Raw genomic sequence first — 26386 nt, 5'->3', positions numbered from 1 at the left:
AGCTACACATTCAGCATCTCTGCTTATTTTAAAAACATGTACTATTGTTGAATTATTTTCCAAAATTCTTTAAATTCCCCTAAATAGAAAAAAGAAAAGTTTAGCTGGGTGGTGGTGGCGGCACATGCCCTTAATCTTAGCACTGAGAGGCAGAGGCAGGTAGATCTCTGAGTTTAAAGCCAACTTGGTCTACAGATTGAGTGCTAGAAAAGCCAGGGCTACACCAAGAAACCCTGTCTTGAAAAACAAACACAAGAACAAAACAAAATTGAACAAATTTCCCTAAACTGTTTTGTTACAACCTGTTTCTGTTTTATAGCTACAATGTTGCCTATATCTTGCTTGGGGAGTCAGTAGTCGTTTTTGTTTTTTTTTTTTGTTTGTTTGTTTTGTTTTGTTTTTCTTTCTTTCTTTTTTTTTCGGAGCTGGGGACCGAACCCAGGGCCTTGCGCTTGCTAGGCAAGTGCTCTACCACTGAGCTAAATCCCCAACCCCGTCAGTAGTCGTTTTTGTCTGACTTTGCTCTTTCATTTTTTCCTGTACAGTCTTTCCCCATCATGCTACTTTTTCTTGTTTAGTGAGTCAATTTTCAAAGTTTTCCTCAGATGGCAGATGTGGTCAGAGTTTAGTAGTGAGACCTGCATTGTGGGTAGATGAATGAGCTAGGAGCTTCATGGGAGGTGCTGGCCAGCTCACCGCTGGTGAGGGTCCAGTCAGTGGCCTGCTGAGATCCAGTAGGAAGGATGAGCAGTTGGCAGGCCCTGGACTCCCAGCATTTTAGATGCGTACATTTTCTAAATCTATCTTTAGAACACTTCCAGGCCCTCAGCTATGCCAGCAGCTCTGAGCACAGATCTCGAGATCTCCGTGTCTTCAGAAGCCGTTGCTCAGCCAGGAAGAAGGCAGGAAACGGCTCTAGGAGCTAACTATAGGACTTCTCTGCAGCTCTCTGCCAGCCTCCCTTATTTTAGCAGCAATAGCTAAAAACACTCTCTCAACCCCAGTTCCGGAATTGGAGCTGCCATTTCCTGAGTGGAATTTTGTTTCCCTTTTCTTTTGAGGATTTCACAGTGTAAGTCCTATTATCAACCTCGCCCCTCGCTAGATTGGGGGGTCTACTTTCTCTCTGCTCCCAAGGCTGATTTACAGCCTGTTCATTCTCTTTCCAGCCTCGAATCAGTTTTGCTGCTGTCTTTCTTCTCGGCCTTTGTAAACTTCTGTGATTTTAAAATCTCTGTTCTTTTAGCCTTACTAGAAGAGTTTCAGAAGAAGTCAAAATGAGGTGAGATAGTCTATTCTGTTCTATGACTTTGTTTTCTTATATGAGATAGAGTCTCACTACGTATGACCCAGACTGCCCTCAAACCTGTGATCCTCCTGCATCCGCCTCAGCATGAGCCAGCCATTCATAGGGCCTATTTTAAATTTTAAAAAATTGCACATATATCTATTTATTTTGTGTGGCGTACATGTTACAGCACACATGTGGCGGTCAGAGGACAACTGTTCCTGAGAAAGAGGAATTGGTTCTCTCTTTCCACCATGTTGGGCCTGGGGATCAAACTCAGCATCAGAACTGGTGGCAAGTGCCTTTACCTACTGAGCCATCTTGCCAGACCCACAGGATCTATTTTAAAGCTCACATCTCAGTTTGCCATTTCTCTCCTGCAGCAAGCAGGTCTAGCTGCCTACAGTTTCACGACTTTTCCCATTCCTCCATGTGAAGACGGGAGAGCTTGCTCATAGCTGGCTGGTACTTTTTTCCAAGAATGAGAATGTCACCTCAGGAGATCTTGACTAGTGGTACAGTTTGGTCACCAAACACATGACTCCTTGCTTTCCTCCCCTCAACTTTGCTGCTGTTGTCTGGACCATCATTAATCTTCACATCTGGGGCTGGAGAGATGGCTCAGTGGTTAAGGGCACTGTTTGCTCTTACAGAGGTCCTGAGTTCGATTCCCAGCAACTACATGGTGGCTCACAACCATCTGTAACGCGATCCGATGCCCTCTTCTGGTGTGTCTGAAGACAGCATCAGTGTACTCACATACATAAAGTAAAAATAAATCTTAGAAAAGAAAAATCTTCACATCTGGGAAAGACCCATTTTTCAGAAAGTCAGGTATCAACTGTCTCAACCGTGGAAGTCAGTTAAGCAAATGTTGGAGAAATGAGTTGTAAATAAAGTAATTTTTCTTTAGGATAAACTTGTCAAGAAGCGTTTTTGATAGTTCTCTCCCTCCTGTTACTTTCCCTGGGAAACAATGTGTTTATTTTGTGATACGCAAGTCTGCCTAACAACGCAAACCACTTAAACACCAACCTCGGTCAAATAAGGACGGCTTATTGAACTCCACACCCTAAGACTGATCGATTATGGCTATAGGTCAGACTTGGGTGCTGACTGTGACATTGAATTAAGATCCCATAGGGCTTTTTTAAGCCTGAGATCCTCAAACATCTGGCCAAGTTATTCTGCCAATCAGGATTCAGGGATGGGAGATTTCCTTAGGAACGTGCCTTTATTGCACACTCCCAGTGATTGGGGTATTCAACTGTGGCAGGGGACTTGCCTTGTCTAACATTCATGTCTTAACTTGACAACCAGAATGGAACTTGTCTCATATTCATGTCTTAACTCGCCAACCAGGATGTCAGGTACCCATGTGCCAAGTAGGATATCAGTTCACAGGGAGGTCTTGGGAACTTGAAGACCCTTACTCAACCCCTACTCAAAACAGAAGTCTTATTCCAAATAGTTTCTTATATTGGAGCAGGTGTCTCTCTTACGTTGGGGTCCATTCCAGGGGCAGCTTATAAAAGCAAATACTGTAAAAGCTTACACCCACAGGTGCCAAAAGTGCTACTGGGTGGTTGGTTTGACTCCAAGCTCATTGTGGGTAACTTCACAAAGCAGTTCTACTGACTTCTGTCATATTTGGTTTCCGAGGGCACAGAACATAACAGACTATGTAATCAGCTTGGACATGAGAAAATTTCCTAGTAACAGCAGAAACAACATATGAGAAAAATTTCCTTATAATATTAGTAACAGCACAAAATGGCAAGCTAGGTGAGTAACAGCTACCTAGACCTTAACATTCCATCGAGGCCTTAGCATTTTACCTAGGCCTAGGGATTGCCTAAAACCACCAGAAAACAAAGATATCTGCATTATTATTCATAACAGAAGCAAAATTATAGTTACGAAGTAGCAATGAATAATTTCATGGTAGGGGGTCACCACAACATGAGGAACTGAAGGGTTAGGCCTTAACAATAAGGAAAAGATGTTTCATAGTTTGGTCACAGTAAACTTTTTTATATTTATTTATTTATTTATTTATTTATTTATTTATTTATTTAGGTTTTTCAAGACAGGGTTTCTCTGTGTAGCACTGGCTGTCCTGGAACTTACTCTGTAGACCAGATTTGCCTCGAACTCAGAGATCTGCCTGTTTCTGCACGCGCGCGCGCGCGCACACACACACACACACACACACACACACACACACACCCCGTGGTGGAATTAAAGGCATGAATGAGCCCCTCATGCCCAGCCATAAACATTTTTAAAAAGTTTAACTTTTTCATCAAGATTCCTTTTACTTGCTGGGCATAGTAGTGCACACCTTTAATCCTAGCACTTAGAAGGTAGAAACGGGCAAATCTCTGTTGAGTTGAGACCAGCCTGGTCTACACAGTGAGTTCCTAACCAGCTAGGGCTTAACTGAGAAACACTGACTCAAAACAAAACTGGAAAAAAAAAACAATAATAATTCAGCAGAGAACCAAGAATTGCCAGTGAGGTAAGTGAATTTAGAGCCTGGAGTCTGAGATCCCCCTGGCCCCAACCTCCAGTTTATAGGCCCTCTGTAGATGGGGCTGTGTTAAGGTCTTGCCTTGGGCTGCTCAGAACTGGAGAGTGCTTGTTTCTTTCTTCAGTGGAAACTGAGGAAGAGATGAAGATCTAGAGAAGGAACTTTTCATCTCTGTTGACTATTGGGGTTGGGGAGGTATGACAAGCTCAGCTCTTCCAGAAACAGAAGAGAAGTTGAAGGTCACACTTTGACCAATACTGGGGCATGGGCTTCTGTTCCCGGCCTAGGTTCCTGGAGAGATCTGAGTGACCTTGGCCCATGGGCACAGTAAACCCATAGGGCCACAGAATCCTTGGGGCTGAAATCTGAGGTCATGGACCATCTACCATCACTCCCTGTGTTGGTATCAGGAACTGCCTTCACCTCTGACACCATTTGGTCACCGTTGCCATGGCAACGGCCATACATTCCCAGTATTCCTTTGGTTCAATTCCCAACTCCACCTGGAAGCAGTTACGTCATATTCCAAATAAAAGGCAGACAGCTTCTGCCCTCTCTTTCTTTCTCCTCTTACTCTTCTTTCTCTTGCCTCTTCCCCTTGTCTTCCTTCTCCCATTAAATCTCTTCACATGGAACCATGTTGGTTTGGTGTGCTTTATCCCATTGGGTGCCGGCCGATATTTAAACAACAACATCCTGTGATTTGATTCAGGACATGGTACAGCCTGTGGCAGTAGTTTTCAACCTGTGCGTTGGGACCTCTTTGGAGGGTCAAATGACCTTTTCATAGGGATTGCCTAAAACCATCAGAAAACAAAGATATTTGCATTATTATTCATAACAGAAGCAAAATTGTAGTTACAAAGTAGCAATGAATAATTTCATGGTAGGGGGTCATCACAACACGAGGAACTGCATTTAAGGGTTGCAGCGTTAGAAAGGTTGAGAACCACTGGCCTAGAGAATGGAAGGAGATCCCACAGGACCTCTGAAACCAGGTAGGAAGCCCGGCTGTATCTGAGAGGGGACACTGGTAGGACAGACCAGCCTCTGCTCAGAATCCTTCACACACACACAGCTCCCCGGCACTGTGCACACTTCCCTACTCACAGCCAACTAAGGGGCCTTGTGGACCTGCTTGGGTTTCTTCTCTTGAGCCTTTCCGGTCTCATGCACTCATTCAAATCAATCTTCCTGCATTCAACGTAGGGTTTCCGAAGTATCTTAGTACTAGCACCCTTGCCTAGAATCTGTGAAACCCTTACGTCATTAAAGAACAACCCAGCAACTTGGCAGAACCCACGCTCTACCATCACATCTGTCCTGACTTTGTCCTGCTTTGGCAACTTTGGGCTCGTTGCCCAAATAGGAAAGCCTATCTTGTCTGACACTGGGAAAGGCTGATGAGCACTGGACACTGCAGGGGAGAAGCTGGAGTGGGCTTAGGCCCTGTTTGGCAACAGAAAAGCCAAAAGGTTGGGGATCAGCAACCAACAGGGAGACTTCCCTCCTCAGCCAGTACACCTGGACTGGACAGCAGAAGGAGGAGGAACTGGCTGTCAACAAAGCCGTTTGGACTTTGAGGAAGGAGCGGAGCCTGGGAAGGCGGGGACGAATTTGCCTCAAGGCCGCCGGGCAAGGGAGGGTAGTACCTGAGCTGAGGCAGGAAGAGGAGGAGGCCACAGAGGAAGCATGGGTCACCCTCGCTCTTGCTGAGCGGGCGGGGCGGGGTCCTACGCGCAGGTGAGCGGCGGGGCAGGGCGGGGCGCAGCTTCGTTTCGGTGCCCGGGCGCCGCTGAGGCCACTCGCAGACACAGGCCACAATCGTGCCCTAGGGAGACTGCGGTGACCCCCGAGTCATGGCCCGCTCGGCCTGCGGGTTCTCAGTCGCTCTGCTGGGGACCCTGCTGCTGGGCACCGCGTGCCTGCTGCGCGGGACAGGTAAGAGCAACCTGTGGCCAGGGAGGTGCCTGGAGGTGGCGCGTGATCTGGGGTTGCGCGATCCTGACCTGGTAGCACCGTAGGTAGATGGTGGAGCAAGGTCCCCGGGACGACTCGCCCTGCGCTCAGGCAGCGGCACGTGGGAGAGTCCTGGGCCTGAGTGAGCTCTCCTGGCCCAGGAACAAATAAGCGCGCTGAACAAGCCTTAGGAGGATGTTCTCCTGGTAGCGCATTGTGCTGTGGGAACTTTGCTGCGACTCTTAGGAACACTCGATTAGGGTGTGGGAGAGCTTTCCTCTTCGGGCCTACTCCACACCTGGGCCAGAGAAATGAGTGCAAGAAGAGGGTGGTTTGATTTCTTACTGGGGTACCTCTTTACTTGTCCAAGCACCCCCGTATCCTGAGGCCTAGGAGCATTATTAACTCGAAAGGACAGCTTCAAGTGGACAATTACCGGCCGAGTGGACAGCAGCGGGCATCTAGCTGCAGAGACCCACAGGCGCCCCACCTTTTCCCTGGTGGAAGGTCGGAGTGTAGTTCCTTGGAGCCTGTGAATTTCGAGTAGTTTGGGTTGGGAACAGAGGCTGCTCGGAACCCAGAGACCTGCTCGGGAAAGAACCGGAACTGTGAGCCCTAGGAGTAGACTACCGCGAATAAAACTATCCTTCTTCCAGTAAGTTCTTGATGTGAGGCTCGCACATCTCGGACTCGCACAGGTTTTTATGTTCTAAAAATAGTACTGTCCAAAACTTAATTGGGGTCAGTAATTTCAATACCTAAGGGCGTGTTTGTGTTCGATAGGTAGATAAATTAATATAAATTAACGAATAAAGTTGAAATGGTGCCGTTCGACATAGGCGTAAGCCGCAGGGAAACTTCCTGGTTTCTTTTTCCAACATTAGGTGACAGACATATAACTGCATACTAAGCAGGAAAACTTAAGACCTCCTTTAAAACTACACACATAGACACACTGTGGTGTGTATTTCGTTGTTGTTAGAGTTTGGTTTCTGTTTTCTGAGGCAGGGTCTCCTGGTGTCTCCCAAGGTGGCCTTGAACCCACTGAGTTTCATGCCCCCATCCCATACTCCTGCAATTCATTACAGATGTGGGCCACCGCTTTTTTAGGAGTGAGTTTTCAATCCATTTAAGGGGCAGAGTATGTAGTCCCGTTTGTAGAGTGCCTGCCTAGCATGTACAAAGCCCTGGGTTCGATTCCCAGCACTTTATAAACTGGGAATCATGGCTCATACTTGTGATCCTAGCATTCTGGAGTGGAGGCAGGAGAGTCAGGAATTCAAGGTCATTCTCAGCCTCATATTGAGTTCTTTATAGACCTGGGATATATGAAATTTTGTCTTAGAAACATTTTAAGAGTAAAAAAACAGGGAAGGAATATATGTGCATTTGAGAGGAGTGGGGAGGGTGCACCAGCACTCTTGGAGGCAGGTGACACTCTAGGGATTGTTTTGAGGTGTTTCTGACTTTCTATGGTAATAGTCAAAAACTTCTCCAGTGGAAAAATGGTGTAAGTCCAGTAATCGATGAAGACAAGACATGCAGTCTGCTCTGAACTGGCTGCTGCCTGTCTACACCACAGAAGTAGAGTTTATTCTTAGACCAGTAGGAGGGAACTTAGTCTGGAATTATGTATTCTAGTAGTGGTTCCATGCACTTTCATAGTCACAGAACAAAAGAAAATTATAAATCAAGACATTTACTATGTGTGTTGGTGGGGACATCAAGTAGGTGGGTTATAGCCAGGGTTGAAGTTCTGGATAAGGTCTCAGATACTATCTGATGACAGGCCTGGATTTTGAGTTCATAGAAGCTAATGATATCTTAAGTTAATCAAAGAGTTTCTACCTGACAGTAAGAAAGATGTTAGATCAGATACAGAGCTGGGTGATAAATGGATATTAAGGGGACTAAAAGGTTGTCCAAGGTATTTTTAACTTTCAATCTGCAACATTCCAACTCTCCACAATCAGGAAGTTCAAAACAGCCTGTCAGTCTGCAGGATTTTCAGCACAGATGTGGGTTTTCAAAGAGCTTCACCTCACGTATCACACGTCTTAACTCTCCCAGACACAGGAGGCTGTCATTTAGTCCTCCAGTCTGTCCTCCAGGAAGCTCTGAGCTAGCTGAGTTGTGTAGATAACAGGAACCAACTCACTTTCTTCATCTCTGACCTGGGAAGCAGGGCTCCATGAGGTCACATAACAGGTTGACTGAGGAGTGTCCTAGTTTTCCTGAACTCAGGCTCCATGGAACTGGTGAGGCCTCTGAGTTATTTGTACCAGAGAGCCCTGCACAGTGAGTGCATTAACGGAGGGGAAAGGAGCATGGTGTTGCAAAGGGAAGTGTGAGATTGGAAGAGGCAGACATGGTATTCCCACCAGCCCCTCCTGGCCAGGGAGAATGGATTCGAATGATAACCTTTTAAAACACCGTGTTGACTGCTTTCAAGAGCCACCAGGTACCAGAGCCCATGTCTTGGGAGCCTTTGTTCTCCCAAAACTGTAACTGACACAAATTCAAATGAGGACCCTGGAATGTGTTACTAGCAGGAGGTGGAATCCCACAGCCCTCTGCCACACCCCACAAATTTCCCTAGGGTGAGTCACAGGAGACAGTCAGGACTTCATGTCACCCACAGGCTCTCCTCAGAGTTCACCTTTGCTCACGGATAATGTTTTGTTTCACTTTGGTTATAAATGTCAAACTTTTCTAGAATAACTATGATACTTAAAACCTTTATTTTTCAGAGTAGGGGAACCTAGCTCAGTTGGGAGAGCTCTCACCTGGGCTTAGTCCCTAGCACTGCATAAGTGAGGCATAGCATTGCACGAGTGTAATCCCAGCACTTGGACGATGAAGGCAGGAGGATCAGATGTCAGAGGTTTTCTTGCATAGCAAATTCCAGGTTACACTGGGTTATATGAACAAACACACACACTACAATTTTTGTTCTGATAGGCCCATCAGACAGGTATTAAGAAAAAATGGCTCAATGGGATAATAAGGCATTTGTCACCAAGACTGAGTACTTGAGTAGTACAGAACTCACATAGTAGAAAAGAGGCTACTCCCCAAGTTATTTTCTGACCTACACACACACACACACGCACACAGAGGCATACACACAGGCACATGCTCACACACACACACACAGGCACATGCAGGCACACACAGAGGTACATGCACACACACACATACAGAGGCACACACACAGGCACATGTACACACACACAGGTACTCGCACACACACATTCATATACAGAGGCAATCATGCAGGCACATGCACACACATTCACCTATAGCACAAACCTCAACTCATTTTTGACCTGCAGTGCTAATGAGGATGAGAAGGAAGGATGAGGTCATTTTGAGGCAGTGGAGAGTATGATGTGGGGACTTGTGGCTGAGGTCCTTGGCTTTGTTAATTAAGAAAAGTTCACACCCTTTAATTGTAACTCCAAACTGTTAAAATTATCCCCACAATCAAATTGTGTCAAGTCGCTCACCACAACCTTGTAATTAGTCCATCGCCTTCCTAAAACACTCTCGACAACTTGACAAGGAGAACCCAGTCTCGCCTCATCCCTTCACAACCTTTCTTTGTATTTGGGTCAATAGTCTTGTTTCTGTTTTTGATAAACTTTAATTATCAGTATTGCTCTGAGGCCCTGTCTTACAACATGTGAGCCAGAGCCATTGTTTGCAGTTTCTAGAATTATTGGCTACTGCTGCTCTTCTCTGCAGCCAAGACATTAGGATACATTTTCTGTGAGAGCCACTTTACTACTCTGTTTTTCTATCTCTACTTAACGACAGTAATAGTGAAAACGCTGATGCCCTAAGCCTCATTACTTCATGGTAGCAGCACTTATAAATCTGTCATTAGGCCATGCAGCACCCCCAACAGATTCTGAACATGCAGTGAAACACAGAAAGATACTCGCATGTAATTAACAGCTCACGTAAGGGTGAAGTCTGTAAAGCATTGACTGGAGACTGCCAGGCCATATATGCAGTTTATCACAGATGGCCTCTTGGCATAGGGTAACCCACTTCATCTGCTTCTGTGGACACTCAGGGGTCTCTACTGGCTCCTGACCTTCTCAGTCCCATGGTACATGGAACAGAAGCAGACTCTTGCACATCTTTTTTTAAAGTGTTGTTTAGAGCTATAAACATATGTTTCTAAAATAGACATTGGTCAGAGTAATTTTGATGGGGAAATAGAAGTCGTAATGTTTGAACAGTTAAAAATTAGGGATTTTTTTTCCTCCTGAGAAAATATAGACTTGGGGAGGCATGAATGGGTCTTTGTATCCTGGTGCCTCTGTTCCCAAAGAGGCAGACAGTGCAGAGAGGTGAAGTAACTTGCCTGAGATACCCCAGCTGGGCTACAGGGACACTGAAAAGTGCCTATGACTTTTGGTCAGCTTTGAAGCATTGTCTGCATACCAGAAACTGCTTTTGATTTAAAAACAAACAAATAAATACAACAACAAAAATGAAAAAACCCACAGGACTTAGTGCTATGTTTTCATTTATTCTAGGAACATGCTCTCTTTCTATCTCTCTGTCTCTCTCTTTGTCTCTGTCTCTCTCTCGTTAAGATTTCTTTTATTTTAATTTAATTTAATCTTGTTGGTTTTTTGAGACAGGATCTCTCTATATAGCCACTGCTGTCCTAGAACTTACTATGTAGACCAGGCTGGCCTCAAACACAGAGATCTACTTATCTCTACCTCCTGGGTGCTCAGATTAAAGGTGTGTGCCATTATCTCCCAAGTGTAGAATTATAGGTGTGCTCTATGAGGTAAGGTGGTTTGTAAGTTATTCTTGACTTACCTTTCCCAGTAGAACTCCTTTTCTATATCCCAGAGAGTCTCCTAATCATGGTAGAAAAGCAGGAACATTTCCAAGTGTTTTCTTGAAACAGCATGCTATTTATTCCATTGCTTTAAGATCTGTGGTGAGCCATGTTGCTATTGGTACTTTAGAAACACCAGGCTGAAGGGCTAACCTGAAACAAGTCACCATGGTGCAAATCTTCAACTTCCCCATCTCTCCCAGTTCACAGCCTCTGGCCACCTGCCCATGGGAATACTTCTATGTGTTGGGTTATTGGTGATGGTTTGTTGAGATGAATCACTATATATTTCTGCCTGGTTTGGATCCTGTGTAGCACAGGCTGTCCTCAAACTTGTAATGATGATCTTTCAGATTTTTCCTCCTGAGTAGTAGGATTACAGATGTGTACCACTATACCTGGTTGTGGTGTTAGGTTCTTTTTGTTGTTGTTATTCTTTTTTTTTTAATTTATTTTTTAAGATTTTTATTTTATTGTATGAGTACACTGTAGCTGCCTTCAGACACACCAGAAGAGGGCATCAGATCTCATTACAGATGGTTGTGAGCCACCATGTGGTTGCTGGGATTTGAACTCAGGACCTCAGGAAGAGCAGTCGGTGCTCTTAACCACTGAGCCATCTCTCCAGCCCCCGTTGTTGTTATTCATAATCAGTTTTAAAACTGTTTAGAGGGGTTGGGGATTTAGCTCAGTGGTAGAGCACTTGCCTAGCAAGTGAAAGGCCCTGGGTTCAGTCCTCAGCTTTGTGGGGCGGGGAGGAACTGTTTAGAAAAAAGGTTAGTTCAACAACAAGCCAGTAGCCAGCCCCTGAGGTCACTTTGGAGATGAAGTTGTTACTGTCACTCATATTTGAGCTAACTTGGTAAAGTTTAGTTACATACTATTGATTAAATATATAGTGTTAGTAGCTTAGAAGATGGATACAGTGGTAAACAATGAGGCAGGAACTTGTGGGTTTATTATACATATGTTGCTACTTTAGATTATACATATTGTTGCTACTTTAGATTATACATATTGTTGCTACTTTAGAGTGTTGCTTTTCTTGTACATCAGTGTTCCATGTTATACTATCAGTTAGTTACTCCTGTTGCTCTGTCCCTTGACATCATCAAAAACCAGGTCCAGCAATGGCTCTGTACCTTCTAGGTTTGTTTTGATACATTCAGTGACATTCTCACCACAGTGAAACGGTCAAGGTTGCATTTACCAGAATGTATCCCACCAAATGATATATGACCGCAGGGCAAAATAGGGGATAGAGAGCTCGACCTCATTGTAGCAGGGAAGGCATGGCAGTAGATAGGGGAGGGATGGTGGCTGAGCACATTTTCATTTACACCTACGAAGAAAAGAGAGAGAGAGAGAGAGAGAGAGAGAGAGAGAGAGAGAGAGAGAGAGAGAGAGAACAGGTAGTGGGTCCAGGTTATAAATCCTCAAAGCCCACCCCCAGGTGATATACTTCCTCAAATACATGAGCCTGTGAGGGACATTCCTCATTCATCTTTCTTCACATTCTTTCACCCCAACATCTGGCTATTCGCTTTCTAATTCGCTTCTCCTGGTACACTAACACCCATGCTTATGTCCCTTCTCCTGGCACACTAACATACAAGGCAAACATTTCCCAAGACATATCTTGTTTTCAGAAAATACAAAACAGAGGCTGCCCTCTAGGCAGGGATAAGGAAACCCAGGGTGCTTATACTTTCTGGCCCTCCCATCTTCAGCATATGGCTCTATTCATCTGTTTCAAGCATCAGAAAACATCTCTCCACTGCCCAGCTCTCTACATCATAAATCCTGGGACTGTGAGAGACTCTGATTCTTGGCACCATGTGCTTGGGTTGGGGGTTGTGAACAGGGTAGGATAATTCTAGGCATGAGCTGGGTTCATCTAAACAGACCCTTGGACTCTTTCCATCTGGAGACGCAAATATCAGCCTATTGCACATGTAGCTCCATGATACGCATGGGCCAGGAGATGGAGCCCCACATTGGAAGGACTTTGGCCATATGAAACAGGCAAGCCCTGGACTCTTAGTCAAACTGGCTTGAAATGGGGAACTGCTCTTTAGTAGTCTGACAGCCTCTGTGCATGCTGGGAGTCTGCCCTGTTGGAGACTCCAAGATGATAGAAATAGTCATAAAGATGATCTTGGGAAGAGTTCTATCTGAGGCGATAGGTCATCTGCTCTCCATGGTCCAGATGACAAGCCTAGTTTATCATCATAGGGGATACTTATGTCCAGCCTTCCTTGGTCACTGTGGTATTTGCTTCTAGGTCTTGCTCACTGCAACAGTCCCCATGTGTTAGATAATATCCCACGTGGTGGCAAAGGTTTCTTTCTGGAAACCATCTCACTCAGCAGTTGGAGTTAGAGATGTAAACAAATGTCTCCACCCCAGAGAGCACATCAGTGATAAAGACTTGATCCACTCGAGTCTAGTTTAGTGGACCAGTGAGTTTATCGGGGTTACTTACAGGAACCCGAGTGACTCAGGCAGGTGCATCACTGGGAAGCTCACTCCAGCACAGGAAATGGCTCATGAAAGCTGCGTCTCTGGAGCTCCCTGTACAAGTTACAGGAAAACTGGAGAGTTTCTCTCAGCACTGATTACTGCATTGTAACCTTGGGGTGGGAACTGGTGGAAGTTGTACCTTTCAGAGTTTGTGGCGCCTTGTAAGATTGCTGGGTCTTCACTCCAGGACTCCAGGATTCGTCACTCCAGGTCTCATCTACACAGTATCTGAGCAACACTGGATTTAAATCATGACACTACTGCTTATTAACTCGGTCAACTGGGCAGGTTACCTAACCTAGAACTGACCTGAGGTACTACATAGAAATAGCTGTAGCTGGTAGCTGGCCAAGGTCCCATTGGGAAGGTGTGTGTAAGTCACTCCCCTGCTGACCTAGAGCAGTTCCCTCCATTGCTCAGAACTGTGAAAGCTCAGGTCAACCTAACTAGTTCACCATGGGAGAGTCAACGCTATACACGTGCTTCAGCCCACTGGGGCTCACTCTGGAATGCATGAGGGCTCCCAGGGGAAATTCCTCGAAGTGAACTTGCTGAATTAGACGCCCTAAGTTGACACATAGAACACATTCTTAAACACTGTTTAAGCAATTGTCTATTCACACATGAATTTCCTGTTAGCCAGCTGACTGACCAGGCAGGTTCTGAATACCTCAGTCAGCACACTCAGTTGGAATACCCCACAAATCTCCCAGGACTGCAGCTTTCCCTATGGCCAAGTGCTACAGACCCAGGGCTTGCAAGCTGCATGTGAAACCAGAGCTGGCTGTCCCTTGGGGCCCTGGCCTTTAATCCCTCCCTGGTGAGAGATGAGGTGTTAGTCCAGGACAGGCCTGGAATGCTGACAGTCTTATCAGACACTTCAACCTCTGGGTTAAATTTCAGGAGCAAGCTCTTATCTTGTCAGAGCAAGAAAACATGATTTATATAGTAAACAGTACTTGGGTCATCTTGCAGACTACAGGGCTAGCAATGTAGCTCAGTGGCAGAGCCTCTTGCCTAGCACACATGAAGGCCTGGGTTCCAGCCTTTGGTTTGTGTGGTGCCTTCCTGTAGGACGCAACTGAGCAGGGAGGTTTTAGACAGGGTAAGGTCTCGTGTAGTCGAGGATGGTCTCGGAATCTCTCTGTAGCTGAAAATGACCCTGAACTTCTGATCTTCCTGCCTCTACCTCTCAAATGCGAAGATCACAGACAGTGTGAACATTGAACTTTTGGCTTCATGCTAAATCCCCACCTCCTTTAGCTGGGCCTTGAATTAGTATCTTCTAGACTGAGGCCCATGCCCTGTTCCAGCTCCTTCTTCCAGCAATGAGCCAGGGGAGCCGGGGGAAGTGTATCCCAATGGAACCTTCCGACTCTAAGTAAGCGTCTTATCCTTGGCTAGTGTCTGGAGATTAGAAACAGCCTACAGGGGGCTGGAGGGATGGCTCAGTGGTTAAGGGCACTGTCTGCTCTTCCAGAGGTCCTGAGTTCAATTCCCAGCACCACATGGTGGCTCACAGCCATCTGTAATTGCATCTGATGCCCTCTTCTGTCATGAAGGAATATGTACAAAGAAAGCATTCATATACATAAATAAATAAATCTAAAAAAGAAAAAGAAACAGCCTAGAGGTCCATTATTAGAAGGCAAGTAGCTGGATTCTGCTTTGCTATATCCGGTACAGTACCAGGTAGCCTTTGAAAGAATGAGGTGACACTGTATAAACTACTGTGGAGTGATGCCCAGGCAGGAAACACAGGTCCCAAACAATAGCTACGCCATGCAACCTCTGGCAACAAAAAGTAAATGGAAGTGGTATAGGTGTACACACAACCGGAGATTGGCCCAGGGAGACCACACCTGCCTGACCGCCTCTGGGGCAGATATAAGAATAAGAGATGTTTGGCTGGTCAAGCCTTCCACTTAACTTTATGCCTTATGTTTTATTTATCTAAGGTGCTTTTTGAAAAGCTATACTGAAGCATGAGGCATAAAATTCACCCATCTCAATGGTTTAATTGTCCCAAGTACTACTGAATGTGAGTTACATTGAAAAAGTCCCCAGAAAGTTCTTCCTGACCCCTTTACAATCAATTCCTGTCTGGCGTCTTCTATTAACAGAGTTTTGCCTTTAATAAAACAAAAATAAAAAATAAAAAAAGAGAATCCCATGTATCCAAGTAACCAAGGCTACTGTCAAACTCCTATAGCCAAGGCTGGCCTTGAACTCCTGCCTCTACCTTTCATGTGCTGGGATAGTCTTAAATTAAAAAAAAAAATCAAAGCTAGCAGCTGGTAGCTTTGTTACATTAAAATGAATTTCTCAAGTACAGCCTTATCTTTAGAAAAGTCTGAGATTCCTTTCTGCAAGAATTTGTTTGTAGTCGACAGGTGTAGAGGCAGGTAGATCTCTGTGACTTCAAAGCCAGCTTGGTCCACCCACTGAGTTCCAGGTCAGCAAGGGCTACATAGAGAGACCTTGTCTCAAAAATCAATCAATCAATCAATTAATCAATCAATCAATTAGTTAAAATGTAGGTATGGAGCCCAGTATGGTGTTGCAAGTGTCCAGTGTTTTGAGTACAGCAAAAGATAACGTGTTGAAGAGTAGCAGTAATCAGGCAGAGAGACAGCTCAGTGGTTAAGAGCATGCAGCACTCATTTAGATGACCTGAATTCAATTCCCAGCATCCACATCAGGCACTTACAACTGCCCAAAACCGTCTCCAGAGGACACGATGCCATCTCCTGAACTGAAGCACCTGCACTCATATGCACATGCTTGTACACTCACACACACACACACACACGCACACGCACACTCACACGCACATCACATGCACATATGCACACACACATACACACACTTGTACACATGCACAAACACATAATTTTTTTTAAAAAAATCAAATTAAATTTTCTTTTAAAAAGGCAGATAAGGGGGTTGGGGACTTAGCTCAGTGGTAAAGCATGCCCTGGGGCCCACAGGAAACTATTAATAAAACCCTGAGACTAACCGTTGGATAGCTCTGTTATTAATAACCTGGAGTCCTAAAGTGTTCTGCCAGGACTGGTGGCTCTAAGTCCAGCCTCATATAAGCAGACCAAGTTCAGGGTCAGCTTGAGCTGATCACAAGACCATGTTTCAGGAAAACAGGAAGGAGAGAGGAAGAAAACACGGAACAAAAAAACCCAGGAGCCTCTACACACCTAAGCAGGTGAGAAGAGGCACATCAAGCCCCTGGCCCCTGTGTCAAACAACAAATAAAGTAACTGTTAGAGCCACCTTTTGACTCTTCCTGCTTGACACTGTAGTTTCCATCGACTTTCGTGACCCACACTCAAGGTGTGACAGAGGGAATCTTTCTAACATGTCATGGACTGTCGACATGACTTGAAGCAGTCCTGTAGCACTGTAGCCTGTCATCACCAATTATGTACAGAGGTCAGAGGTGTTTATTGTTTAATCTCCAGCCCCATGTTCCTGGTCCTACTGTCAAAGCTTTTTAACTTCAGTTATCCCCTCTGATCTCTCTTCTTCACCTGCTGTGGTTTGAGTCCATCTGGAGTTTTGAGGAGACTTGAGAGGTTTGACCTGCTGTCTCCAAACTACCCCTGGGAATAATGTGGGAGTGATCAAGGCAGGGTGACTAGTATGGCCTGTCAGGTCCAGTTTGACCCCCCTCCCCCCACCTAATGAACAAGGGGTTTCATGGTTCAGATACTCAGGATGGATAGGGGTCTCTAATCTGGGAAGAAGCATTTCCTGCCAGACCACACCAGAGGCCTGACTGAATGTTTATCACCCCATTTTAAATACAAGGAGGGAGGAGAAAAGGAGGGGGGAGGACAGGGGAGAGAGAGAGAGAGAGAGAGAGAGAGAGAGAGAGAGAGAGAGAGAGAATATGAATGAATATGAGTGTTTATGGGTGTTGGCTGGGGAATTCTCCTATTCTCAGAAATGTTTCATTCTGCCTTGGTTTACCATATCAGTGGGAACAAACCATTCTCATCAGAAAGTTCCTAGATGTGTATGAAATTCCCAGGAAAGAATTAGATCTGTGAGTACTCGTTTAGTGTGCCCTGGGCTCCAGTATCATACCTCTGGTGTTAGCCTGGCCTTGCCTCTTCTTAGTCATAGAAACCTGGGTGACTTCCTTAACTTGTCTGAACCTCGGTCCTTGTCTGTAGGCTGGAGACTGTTAGGAGAGTCACTCCCTCCCGGATCAGGTCCTGTTAGAACGGGTCATGTTGGTGATAACCCCAGCCTCTTGGCAGCAGCCAATAATTCTATTCACTTCCTAAGAATGGCAGCCGTACCCCTTCTGTGGGTAGGCTTGGCAACATGGAGAGGACATTTCATTTGTGGTCCCTGAGTAGGGAAGGTAGGCAGGTCTGTCCAACTGACTCCCAAGCTCAACATAAGCAGAGAAGTGAGGTCATGTCTCTGGGTCACATGAGTTGACGGGTATGGGAAAGCCTTTATAGTCAGTGAACAGAGCTGAGAGGCTGACATAATGTGAGGCTTCATGTGCACTTGTGCAGCCACAGACTGACCGTATGCTAGGAGTTTGTCCTGAAGGTGCTATCTGGGCCTCAACCAGGCCCTGCCCCGACAGTCAGGATTCTGGGCTTTGGGCTCAGGTAAGCTGGTGACTCTGGAACTGTACTGGACACCACGCTCTAATGACCATCACTAACACTGACAGTGTGAAGTTCCAATGTTAATACAGGCTGAATGTTGATCTGAATCCCCAAACCCTCCTAAGTAAGTACTGTGTGGATACTTAACTCATTCAGGCCTCAACAGGATCCCATTTTTATCCCTAAGCAGTTTGCCCAAGCAAATGCAGCCAGCAATAGAGCAACCCAATTCTAAATGTACTCTAGTCACCCCAAAACATAGCTATGAAAACTTTCTGGTCCCAACAAGTGAAGCCCATGCACCCCCAGACAACTGATGGCTGACCCCCACCCCCAACCCCACCCCCGTAGTACTTCGAACTTGTTTGGTGGCTTCAGGTTACTGACTTTAATGGGGTCTAATAGCTAAGGGTACACTGTATCATTCCTTGGTGCTGGGTGTGTGGGGGGTGGTGTGGGGGATAAGTTGTGGAGAATTGCTATAAAACAGGATGGTGGGGAGAAGGAACAACAGGGGCCACTCTGAAGTATCCTGTGACACATGAATAATGGAAGGGTTAATGAGAATGAGTGATGGTTAGAAACATTGGAAATTCCCACCTGAGAGGCATAGATGAGGTGGAATGAGTGAGGATTCCCTAATAAGGAGAAGTAGAGCGGGGAGCTAAGGAGAACTGTGACTCAGGAGCTGAGCTGAGACCTTGGAAGCTTTCCCCGGGGGCCCCACACCTGGGCATCCATCACCGTTCCCAAGAAGATTGGCTTGGCTTTCTTTCAGCCTAGAAGACTTCAATATCACATCACTATTGGGAGTGTTTTCTGCATTTCTCTGGACTGAGGTCCCAAACCTTTGAACTTTCCTCCAATGAAGTATAAAGTTCCCACAGAGATAAAAGAAATGCAGGAGAAGAAAAGTCTCTTTCTTCCAAACTCTAGCGCCTTCATGAAGGGTTCTAGCGTGCCAGGCCCAACAGAGGAGTGGGTGGGGAAGGCTGAGGTTTTACTTCCAAGTGTTGGTTTCTCCAATTTCCATATGATAAATGCTTGAGTGGGTATAAGGAGAAACTGTGTGAACAAGATGTTCTCAGATACCAAGTATCTGTGATTGAATGAGCCTCTGATTGTATGCAAGCAATACTGCTCTCATGATGCCTTACTATGGCAAAGTTATGGCCTTCTGGACCATGATCCTTCACTGTGGTGAAGTAATGGCCTCCAGAGCATTGGAGTGGGAGAGCGTCCCCCAGGTAGAATCCTGACCTCCTCATTGCCTCTCTGCCATTCCTGTTGGCTTATAGAGCATTCAGGATGAAGGGAGCAGACTCATATGGCAGCCATGTGAGTCCTTGATTGTGCCTCTGGAAAACGGCCTGTGAATTAAACTCCCTCCTTCTACAAATGTGGCTGAGAATTGGCCATACTGAACACAAGTTTGAAACGATTTAAGGGAAGAAATATTTACTTGACTCACAATCCCAGAGGGCTCAGTCGATAGTTGCTTGGCTTGTGTATTTGGACAAAACATCACAGCAGCAGGAAGATGGGCTGAGGGGCTTCTTCATTTCATGGTGGATAGAAAGGGGCCAGGGATGAGATACTCCCACTTCCTCCAGGTATGCTCTACTCCCTAAAGTTTCCAAAACCTTCCAAAATAGTTTCCATCAGGGGCCAAGCCACAGGGGCCTTTGGGAACATTTCATACTCAAATTGTAACAAAGACACAGTGTCTGAGCAGTAGAACACACCAGAGTGGAACTCAGTTGGGCGGTAGTCTGTTAGAATCGGGTCATAATGAATTCAGGTGAAAATCTGGGTTATTTACACCCAAACTAGAGCATATGTCCACAACAGTGATAGTAGCTATACTTTGTGAAGGAAGGACAGCTATGCTCACTAGTTAGATGGGAGTAATCAGTTCCTTACATGGAAAACTAAATAAATAAATAAAAATGAATCCCAAAGTGGTAAGATACAAACAAACAAACAAACTTCCAGGGGCAGTGCAGAGGTTCAGTAGTTAAGAGCATTCACTGGTTGTTCTTGAGGACCCAGGTTCAATTCCCAACACCTGCATGGCAACTCTCACCTGTCTCTAACTCAAGGTCCAGAGTAGATATGATGCCCTCTTTTGGCTTCTCCTGGCATGCACATGGTGCTGGCACACACACGTGTACAGACATACAAACAGGCAAAATACCCATCTTCTGGTACAGATGAACAGATCTTAATGTCAGACTCCCTGAGGCTGGGAGTGTTGTTATTTTTAAAATTGAACTATTAGCTCCCTTTAAAATTGACAAATTAGACGTTTAGCTCCCTTGGGACAGGGACTCTGTTAATTAATTAGTTAGTTAGTTAATTAGTTAATTAATTAATTCTTTAAGACAAGGTCTCACTGTATAGCCTTGGTTGGTCTGAACTTGCTATGCAGGCCAGGCTGGCCTTGAGCTCACAGAGACCATCTTGCTTCTGCCTCCCAAGTACTGGGATTATAGACACGTGTCACCAAGACTGGCTTGTTGCTAAATTATTTGCACCAAGTGTGGTCCTTGGAATATGTTACGAACCCAGAAAATGTCTGTTGCATAGATATGATTTCAAAGATTCTACAAAGCCTGAATTTCTAAAAGGCAATTTGCCAATATCACTTTGAGTTCTGGCTTGCTTGCAGATATGAGTTATGTGAGAGGGAGATTTTAGTGAACTCCGTCTTGATTTTCTCTGAATCTAAAGAGATTGGGGATGTTTACATACACCTTGAGAGAAGGTAGCCCCCATAAAACATTAAAGTGTATTTTAAGATGTATTTATGACTTTTTATGAATACTTTTTATCTTAGGGTTTTACTGCTGTGAACAGACACCATGACCAAGGCAACTCTTATAAGGACAACATTTAATTGGGGCTGGCTTACAGGTTCAGAGGTTCAGTCCATTATCATCAAGGCAGGAACATGGCAGCATCCTGGCAGGCACAGTGCAGGAGGAGCTGAGAGTTCTACATCTTCATCTGAAGGCTGCTAGGAGAAGACTGGCTTCCAGGAAGCTAGCATGAGGGTCTTAAAGCCCACACCCACAGTGACACACCTACTCCAGCAGGGCCACACCTTTTAATAGTGTCACTCCCTGGGCCGAGCATATACAAACCATCACACTTTTTTTTTTAAATGTATTAAGATGTAATATAAAATGCCATCACATCTGGAGTACAGAGTGATAGGTATTGGTATGCATACAATACAGGCCATCACCACCAGAGTCAAGGCTCCCAGTAGCTTCTGCATCCTTCAGAGCCTCCTTTTCTTTTTTTTTTTTTTTTTTTTTTTTTTTGGTTCTTTTTTTTTTTTTTTTTCGGAGCTGGGGACCGAACCCAGGGCCTTGCGATTCCTAGGTAAGCGCTCTACCACTGAGCTAAATCCCCAGCCCCTCAGAGCCTCCTTTTCTACTCCAGCTCCACAACTGTCAGTCTAGCTGCCTTGTATCTAACAATTAAAACAATACTAATTAGAGGTAATGGTAATTTTCAATTATGGTTTGGCTAAAAGGTGAGAAAACAGAAGTATTAATGAAGGAAATTGGTACCCTCGCAACTCACTTGCCCTTGATGTTGAATTAGCTTGACTTGGCTACCTAGGGTTGGAGGCTATTGTGAAGGGTGGGGCAAGCCTAGAGAGAGGAGGTATTGCAGGCTTTTTACAGTCACTATGGAAGACATTTTTACAATCATAGAAACAGCACAAAGGTTATACACACAGCTCAGATACAAAACTGACCACCACAATTCATAGCGTGGATCTCGGCTCCATCTGATGTCATAAAAAGTTCCTCAGACTTTGAGTCTGTCTTGGAAGGTTCAAATGTCACACACTATTTCAGGACAAAGCATTTGAGGAACCCCCCTCTGTGTGTGTGTGTGTGTGTGTGTGTGTGTGTGTATGTGTGTGTGCTTGCGCACACTGATACCCTCCTGGTTACCCCTAGAGAAGATTTATTAGCCAGCACCAAAGTAAGGGGGAGTGGCCATATATGCAGAAAAAGATGAGGCCATGGGGACTATACCTTTATATAGAATGTATTTGGGGGCTGGAAGTTTAATGTGTTCCGTGGGCACCTGGTGCCATCTGGGGTCCTGAGGCTATGTAGGCTGAGCAAGATGGTGATTTCTGCTGTCCTCCTGTGGGAGCTTGCCTGCTGGTTGCAAGAGGAGGCAACTTGGTCAGATGGCAGGGTGCCTCAGGTAGAAGGTTGGCCAGAGAAAGCTGCTGTATATGAGTGGAACTCTGTTGGTTACATTTCTCATAGCTGTGACCAAATAACTGACATGAAGTATCCTGAGGAAGGAAGAGTTTTTCTGAGACTACAGTTGAAGAAGCGATATATATAGCCCACGGCGGCAGGCACGACAGCTACAGCATAAAGTAGCTGGTTACATTGATCCTCCTGCCTCAGCTTCCTTAGGGGTTGAGATGATAATCCTGAATCCCTAGCCTGGGCCAGTAGGCTTTACCACTAATTTTAGCAAATGTCCTCCTGTCCCCCGTGGTACAAATGGATGCTTGTGAAGCATTTGTGACAAGAGGCAGCAGCAGTTCTTTGTGAATAAGTGTCTCTGTAGACACATGGCATCTATGTGATGTCATGTGTGTCATGTCTGATACCCCCACCCCCGTCACAAAGAAGAGAGAGAGGACAGTGAGGACAATGCCTCTGCTTGTCACGCTGCCCAAGAGATCAGCAGTGTGGTAAGAGTAGCCTTTTTTTTTTTTTTAATTAAAGTTGACAGCCCAAACAAGAGGCAGTATCCCTACCCTCATATTGTCTCCCTTCCCAGGCCAGGGAATCACAGCATGTTTCCTGCTCTTATCTCTTGCTCATATTAATCTTGTCTTTCCTTCAGAAGCATCTGAGATTGCTCTGCCCCGTGGAAGTGACATTACAGTGCACATCAAGCTGGTGAGCCCAGCCCTTCCAGTGAAATTCTGCTACATCGTCGTGTCTAGACAGCATGTGACTGAGTTGACTATCAGACCTGGAGAAAGAAAGTCTTTTACCTTTAGCTGCAACAATCCAGAGAAGCACTATGTCTTGAAGATTGAGAAGAATATTGGTGAGTCAGCCTTCCTGGGCTGCTGTGTGAGTCCCAGTCCCTGTTGCTCTTTCACAGGCTGTACCAGGCTCTGGTGCTGGAGAGAGGTCCATTTTAAAGTATCGGCTTCCTAAGTTGGCTTTTACATGGCCAGTCATAGGCCCATGTGCTTCCTGTGGACTCATAGTTAATCTTCAAGAGAACCCAGGCAGACCAGACAGGAGCTCTGGCTGTAGTTATCTCTCTCTCTCTCTCTCTCTCTCTCTCTCTCTCTCTCTCTCTCTCTCTCTCTCTCTCTCTCTCTCGGCTTTCTACATACACTTATCTGTCCTAGAGTTCACTGTATAGACTAGGCTGGCCTGGAATCAAAGAGATCCCTGCCTTTGCCTCCCAAGTGCTGGGTTTAAAGGTGTGCATCAGGACACTCAACTTTAGTCTTTTGTTCTTATCCATTTGGCCACACAAGTCTCTTCACAGAGCCCAGGAGACACCCATAAACTACAAGTCTGTGGGTCTATGAGGCTCTGGTTCATGTGCTCAAAAGATCTAAAAAACAAGGGTCTCACCATAGGACATTTTTTGCTGCTATAACACAGTCCCTGAAGCTAGGTAATTTACAAAGACCAGATGTCTATTCTTACAGTCTTAAGGCTAGGAGCTCAGGGTAAAGGCATAAGAGGTGATATCCCTTCAACTTGAATCTTTCTGTAAAGCACCAGTGCCATGCTCCTCGTGACTTAATTACCTCAAGATGCACCATCTCTTAATATTGCCACGATGGGAATTAGGTTTTCACCTGTGGATCTTAGAAAGGACACAAATGTTCAGACCACAGCAGAATGGAAGTCAGAGAATTAGAAGGAGGTCGAGGAGGTAAGTGTAGTGCCCTGGGCCCTCCTCTTGTTCATCTCTACCCTTTTTGTTATTGACATTTTAATAAAGCATGTGTTACTTTGTAACCAAATAAGCAAAAAAAATGACTTTAATTTTGAAAGAGGTCACCAAGGAGCCATCTCACAAGTGAAGCAGTTCAACACATTTGGTCCTTCAGCATTAGGAGGCCTGAATCCCTTGATGGGTAGGGAAAAATGTAGGCTTCCCACCTTGCCAAGGTGATAAGAAAGTATCAGTTCTAAAAATAATAGATATAGACCTGGGATTGGATCCAGTGGTGCGCCTCCCCCCCCCCCCCTGTTGCCTTTCCCAACAGACATCTGGAAACTTTGAATGGAGTTTGACATCTTAGTTCTCATTCTGCAGCAGTTCCATGAAATGTATGAAAGAGTTCTGCTGGGCAAAATGAGCTATGAATCACTTCTGAGCGACACGTCCCTCTCTGGAAGGGAAGTGTCTGACATACTTGAGCTTTTTGCACAGGGCAGAATGCAGGAGATTTCTAGCCATGTCTGTCAGTGAATCACTTCCATTTCTGCATTCATCCTAAAAAGTAAAGCTTTTAGTGACAAAGGACAGTTGTATTCCCCTGCAATTCTCCTAGTGTTGAGTGTGGTGACAAAGTTGAGACTAGGTTCTTGACTGAGTTCTTGGTATAGAATCAAACCAGAAACCGTTGAGTAGTCCAAGCTATGGATAAGTCTAAGGCGCCGAATCTCAAGAGCTCTGCCTTGGTAGGGACTAAGATCCCACAGTGAACTGTGGAAAATGAGTGGATGACCAGTGAGCTGGCTCAGAGGGTAAAGGCACTGCCAAGACCGATGACTGCTTTGATTCCTGGAACCCACATGGTGAAAGATAGAATCAATTCCTATGAGTTATCCTCTGGGCTTCCGCATGCCCAGCAACACACACAAAAACATGAGTGGAAAGCTAAGAGCTGCTCCATATACACAATGATGTTTCTATGAGGTCCTAAAATAGCTATGGTCTTTATTGACACACAAGTCTAATTTAAGCCACATTAATCACTACTTTATCTGATTCTATTTTATTGGTTTGGCTGTGCAGTGCCCTGACATGAATGCAAGCTGACCACAGCTCAGCTCCCGTGCTGAGTCAGCTGCATCTGCAAGTGGCCCAGCGAACTCTAGGGTTGCTTTGCAGTAATGAAAGGCTTGATGTGGATGACCTCAGAGGTCTCAGACCGCTCTTGATTTCTCCTAATTCTATTTGGAGCTCTGTGTGTGTGTGTGTGTGTGTGTGTGTGTGTGTGTGTGTGTGTGTGTGTGCAGGCACATCCATGCGCATGCATGTGATGAGACTGATGTTCAGTGTCTGTCTTCCTCTCCTGTTATCCACTGTATTTTTTGAGACGGGGTCTCTCATTGAATCTGAAACTTACTAATTAGCTAGGTTGACTGGCCATCAAGTCAGCTCCGTAACTACAGGCATGTATCGCCCCACACAGATCTTGAGTGTGTGTAAGATATAATATTAATATATATATTAATGTGCACATACACAGACCCATGCATGCACATGCAGAGGCCAGAACTAAACACTTGGCATCTTCCGTTATTACTCTTGCCTTGAGACAAGATCTCTCACTGGCTTTTAGAAGCTTGGGTCCATTTGTCTCTTGGCCTCTCAATGCTGCAGTCCCAGGAATGCACTGGCATGCCTAGTTTTATTTATTTACTTTTTTTCCTTTTGGCTTTTTGAGACAGAGTTTCTCTGTGTAGCCCTGGCTGTCCTGGAACTCACTCTGCAGAAAGAACTCAGAGATCCATCTGCCTCTGCCTCTCAAGTGCTGGGATTAAAGGCATGTGCCACCACTGCCCAGATCCCATGTTCACCTTTTTATGGGGTACTGGTGATTTGAATTCAGGTCCTCATGCTCATTAAACAAGCATTTTCCTGAACTCTATCAGTAACACTTTCTAACACCCAAGTGGAGCACAAGTAAGGACCTACAGGTTCTTATTACACAACCAAAGGCCACTATACCTCCACATCCTCTACATACAGCACAAAAAACCCGAAGTGGCTTTGCCTGCTTTCTTTTATTTCAGTCTTCCCTGAATACTCCTTGATAGTAACAATCCTGTGGTTTTAAAAGGCTTAGGAAACACAATGTATCAAAGGATGTAATTAGCTATTAGCTTTAAGACGGTTCCTCTGCAGTGCTAATGGAGTTCAGAGAGCCTCAGAGCAGGAAGCTCACTACTTTGGGAATCGGGTGATTATGCCCCCGTATGTTAATGAGATGTAGAAGGAAAAAGAAGCTTAAAAGGTGGAGCCTGGCAGCGTGCCCTTGAAACCATGAAATTAATTTGCAAATACAGGAAGGACGTTACCCCAAGGTGCAGGCTCCCTGTAGCTCCTTTAGAAGGCCAGCTAGGGACAATTAACCAGATACCAAGCACACTGAGTCTGGGAAACAGTATTCGGTGTCTTCTTCAGTACACAGGTAGATTTGTGTGTGTGTGTGTGTGTGTGTGTGTGTGTGTATCCATATTATTACTTATCTCATTGCTGTGACAAAATGCCCTACAATAGCAACTTAAGGAAGGAGGGATTTTCATTTG

The 26386-nt window shown here is 45.2% G+C and overlaps 1 protein-coding gene across 1 annotated transcript in view; it reads left to right on the top strand.

Moving 5' to 3' along the window:
* The first annotated feature begins 5559 nt into the window (after positions 1-5559).
* The window catches only part of Cdcp1 (CUB domain containing protein 1), a 36660-nt gene continuing 15833 nt past the window's right edge, over positions 5560-26386 (top strand). The window contains exons 1-2 of the mRNA NM_001106869.1: positions 5560-5762; positions 22713-22922. Of these exons, the coding sequence (NP_001100339.1) occupies positions 5681-5762; positions 22713-22922 (292 nt within the window). The 5' untranslated portion in view covers positions 5560-5680. The remainder of the gene's footprint in view (positions 5763-22712; positions 22923-26386) is intronic.

Source organism: Rattus norvegicus, chromosome 8, assembly GCF_036323735.1.
Source record: "Rattus norvegicus strain BN/NHsdMcwi chromosome 8, GRCr8, whole genome shotgun sequence".
Lineage (NCBI taxonomy): Eukaryota > Metazoa > Chordata > Mammalia > Rodentia > Muridae > Rattus > Rattus norvegicus.
This window is presented reverse-complemented; position numbering and strand designations above follow the sequence as displayed.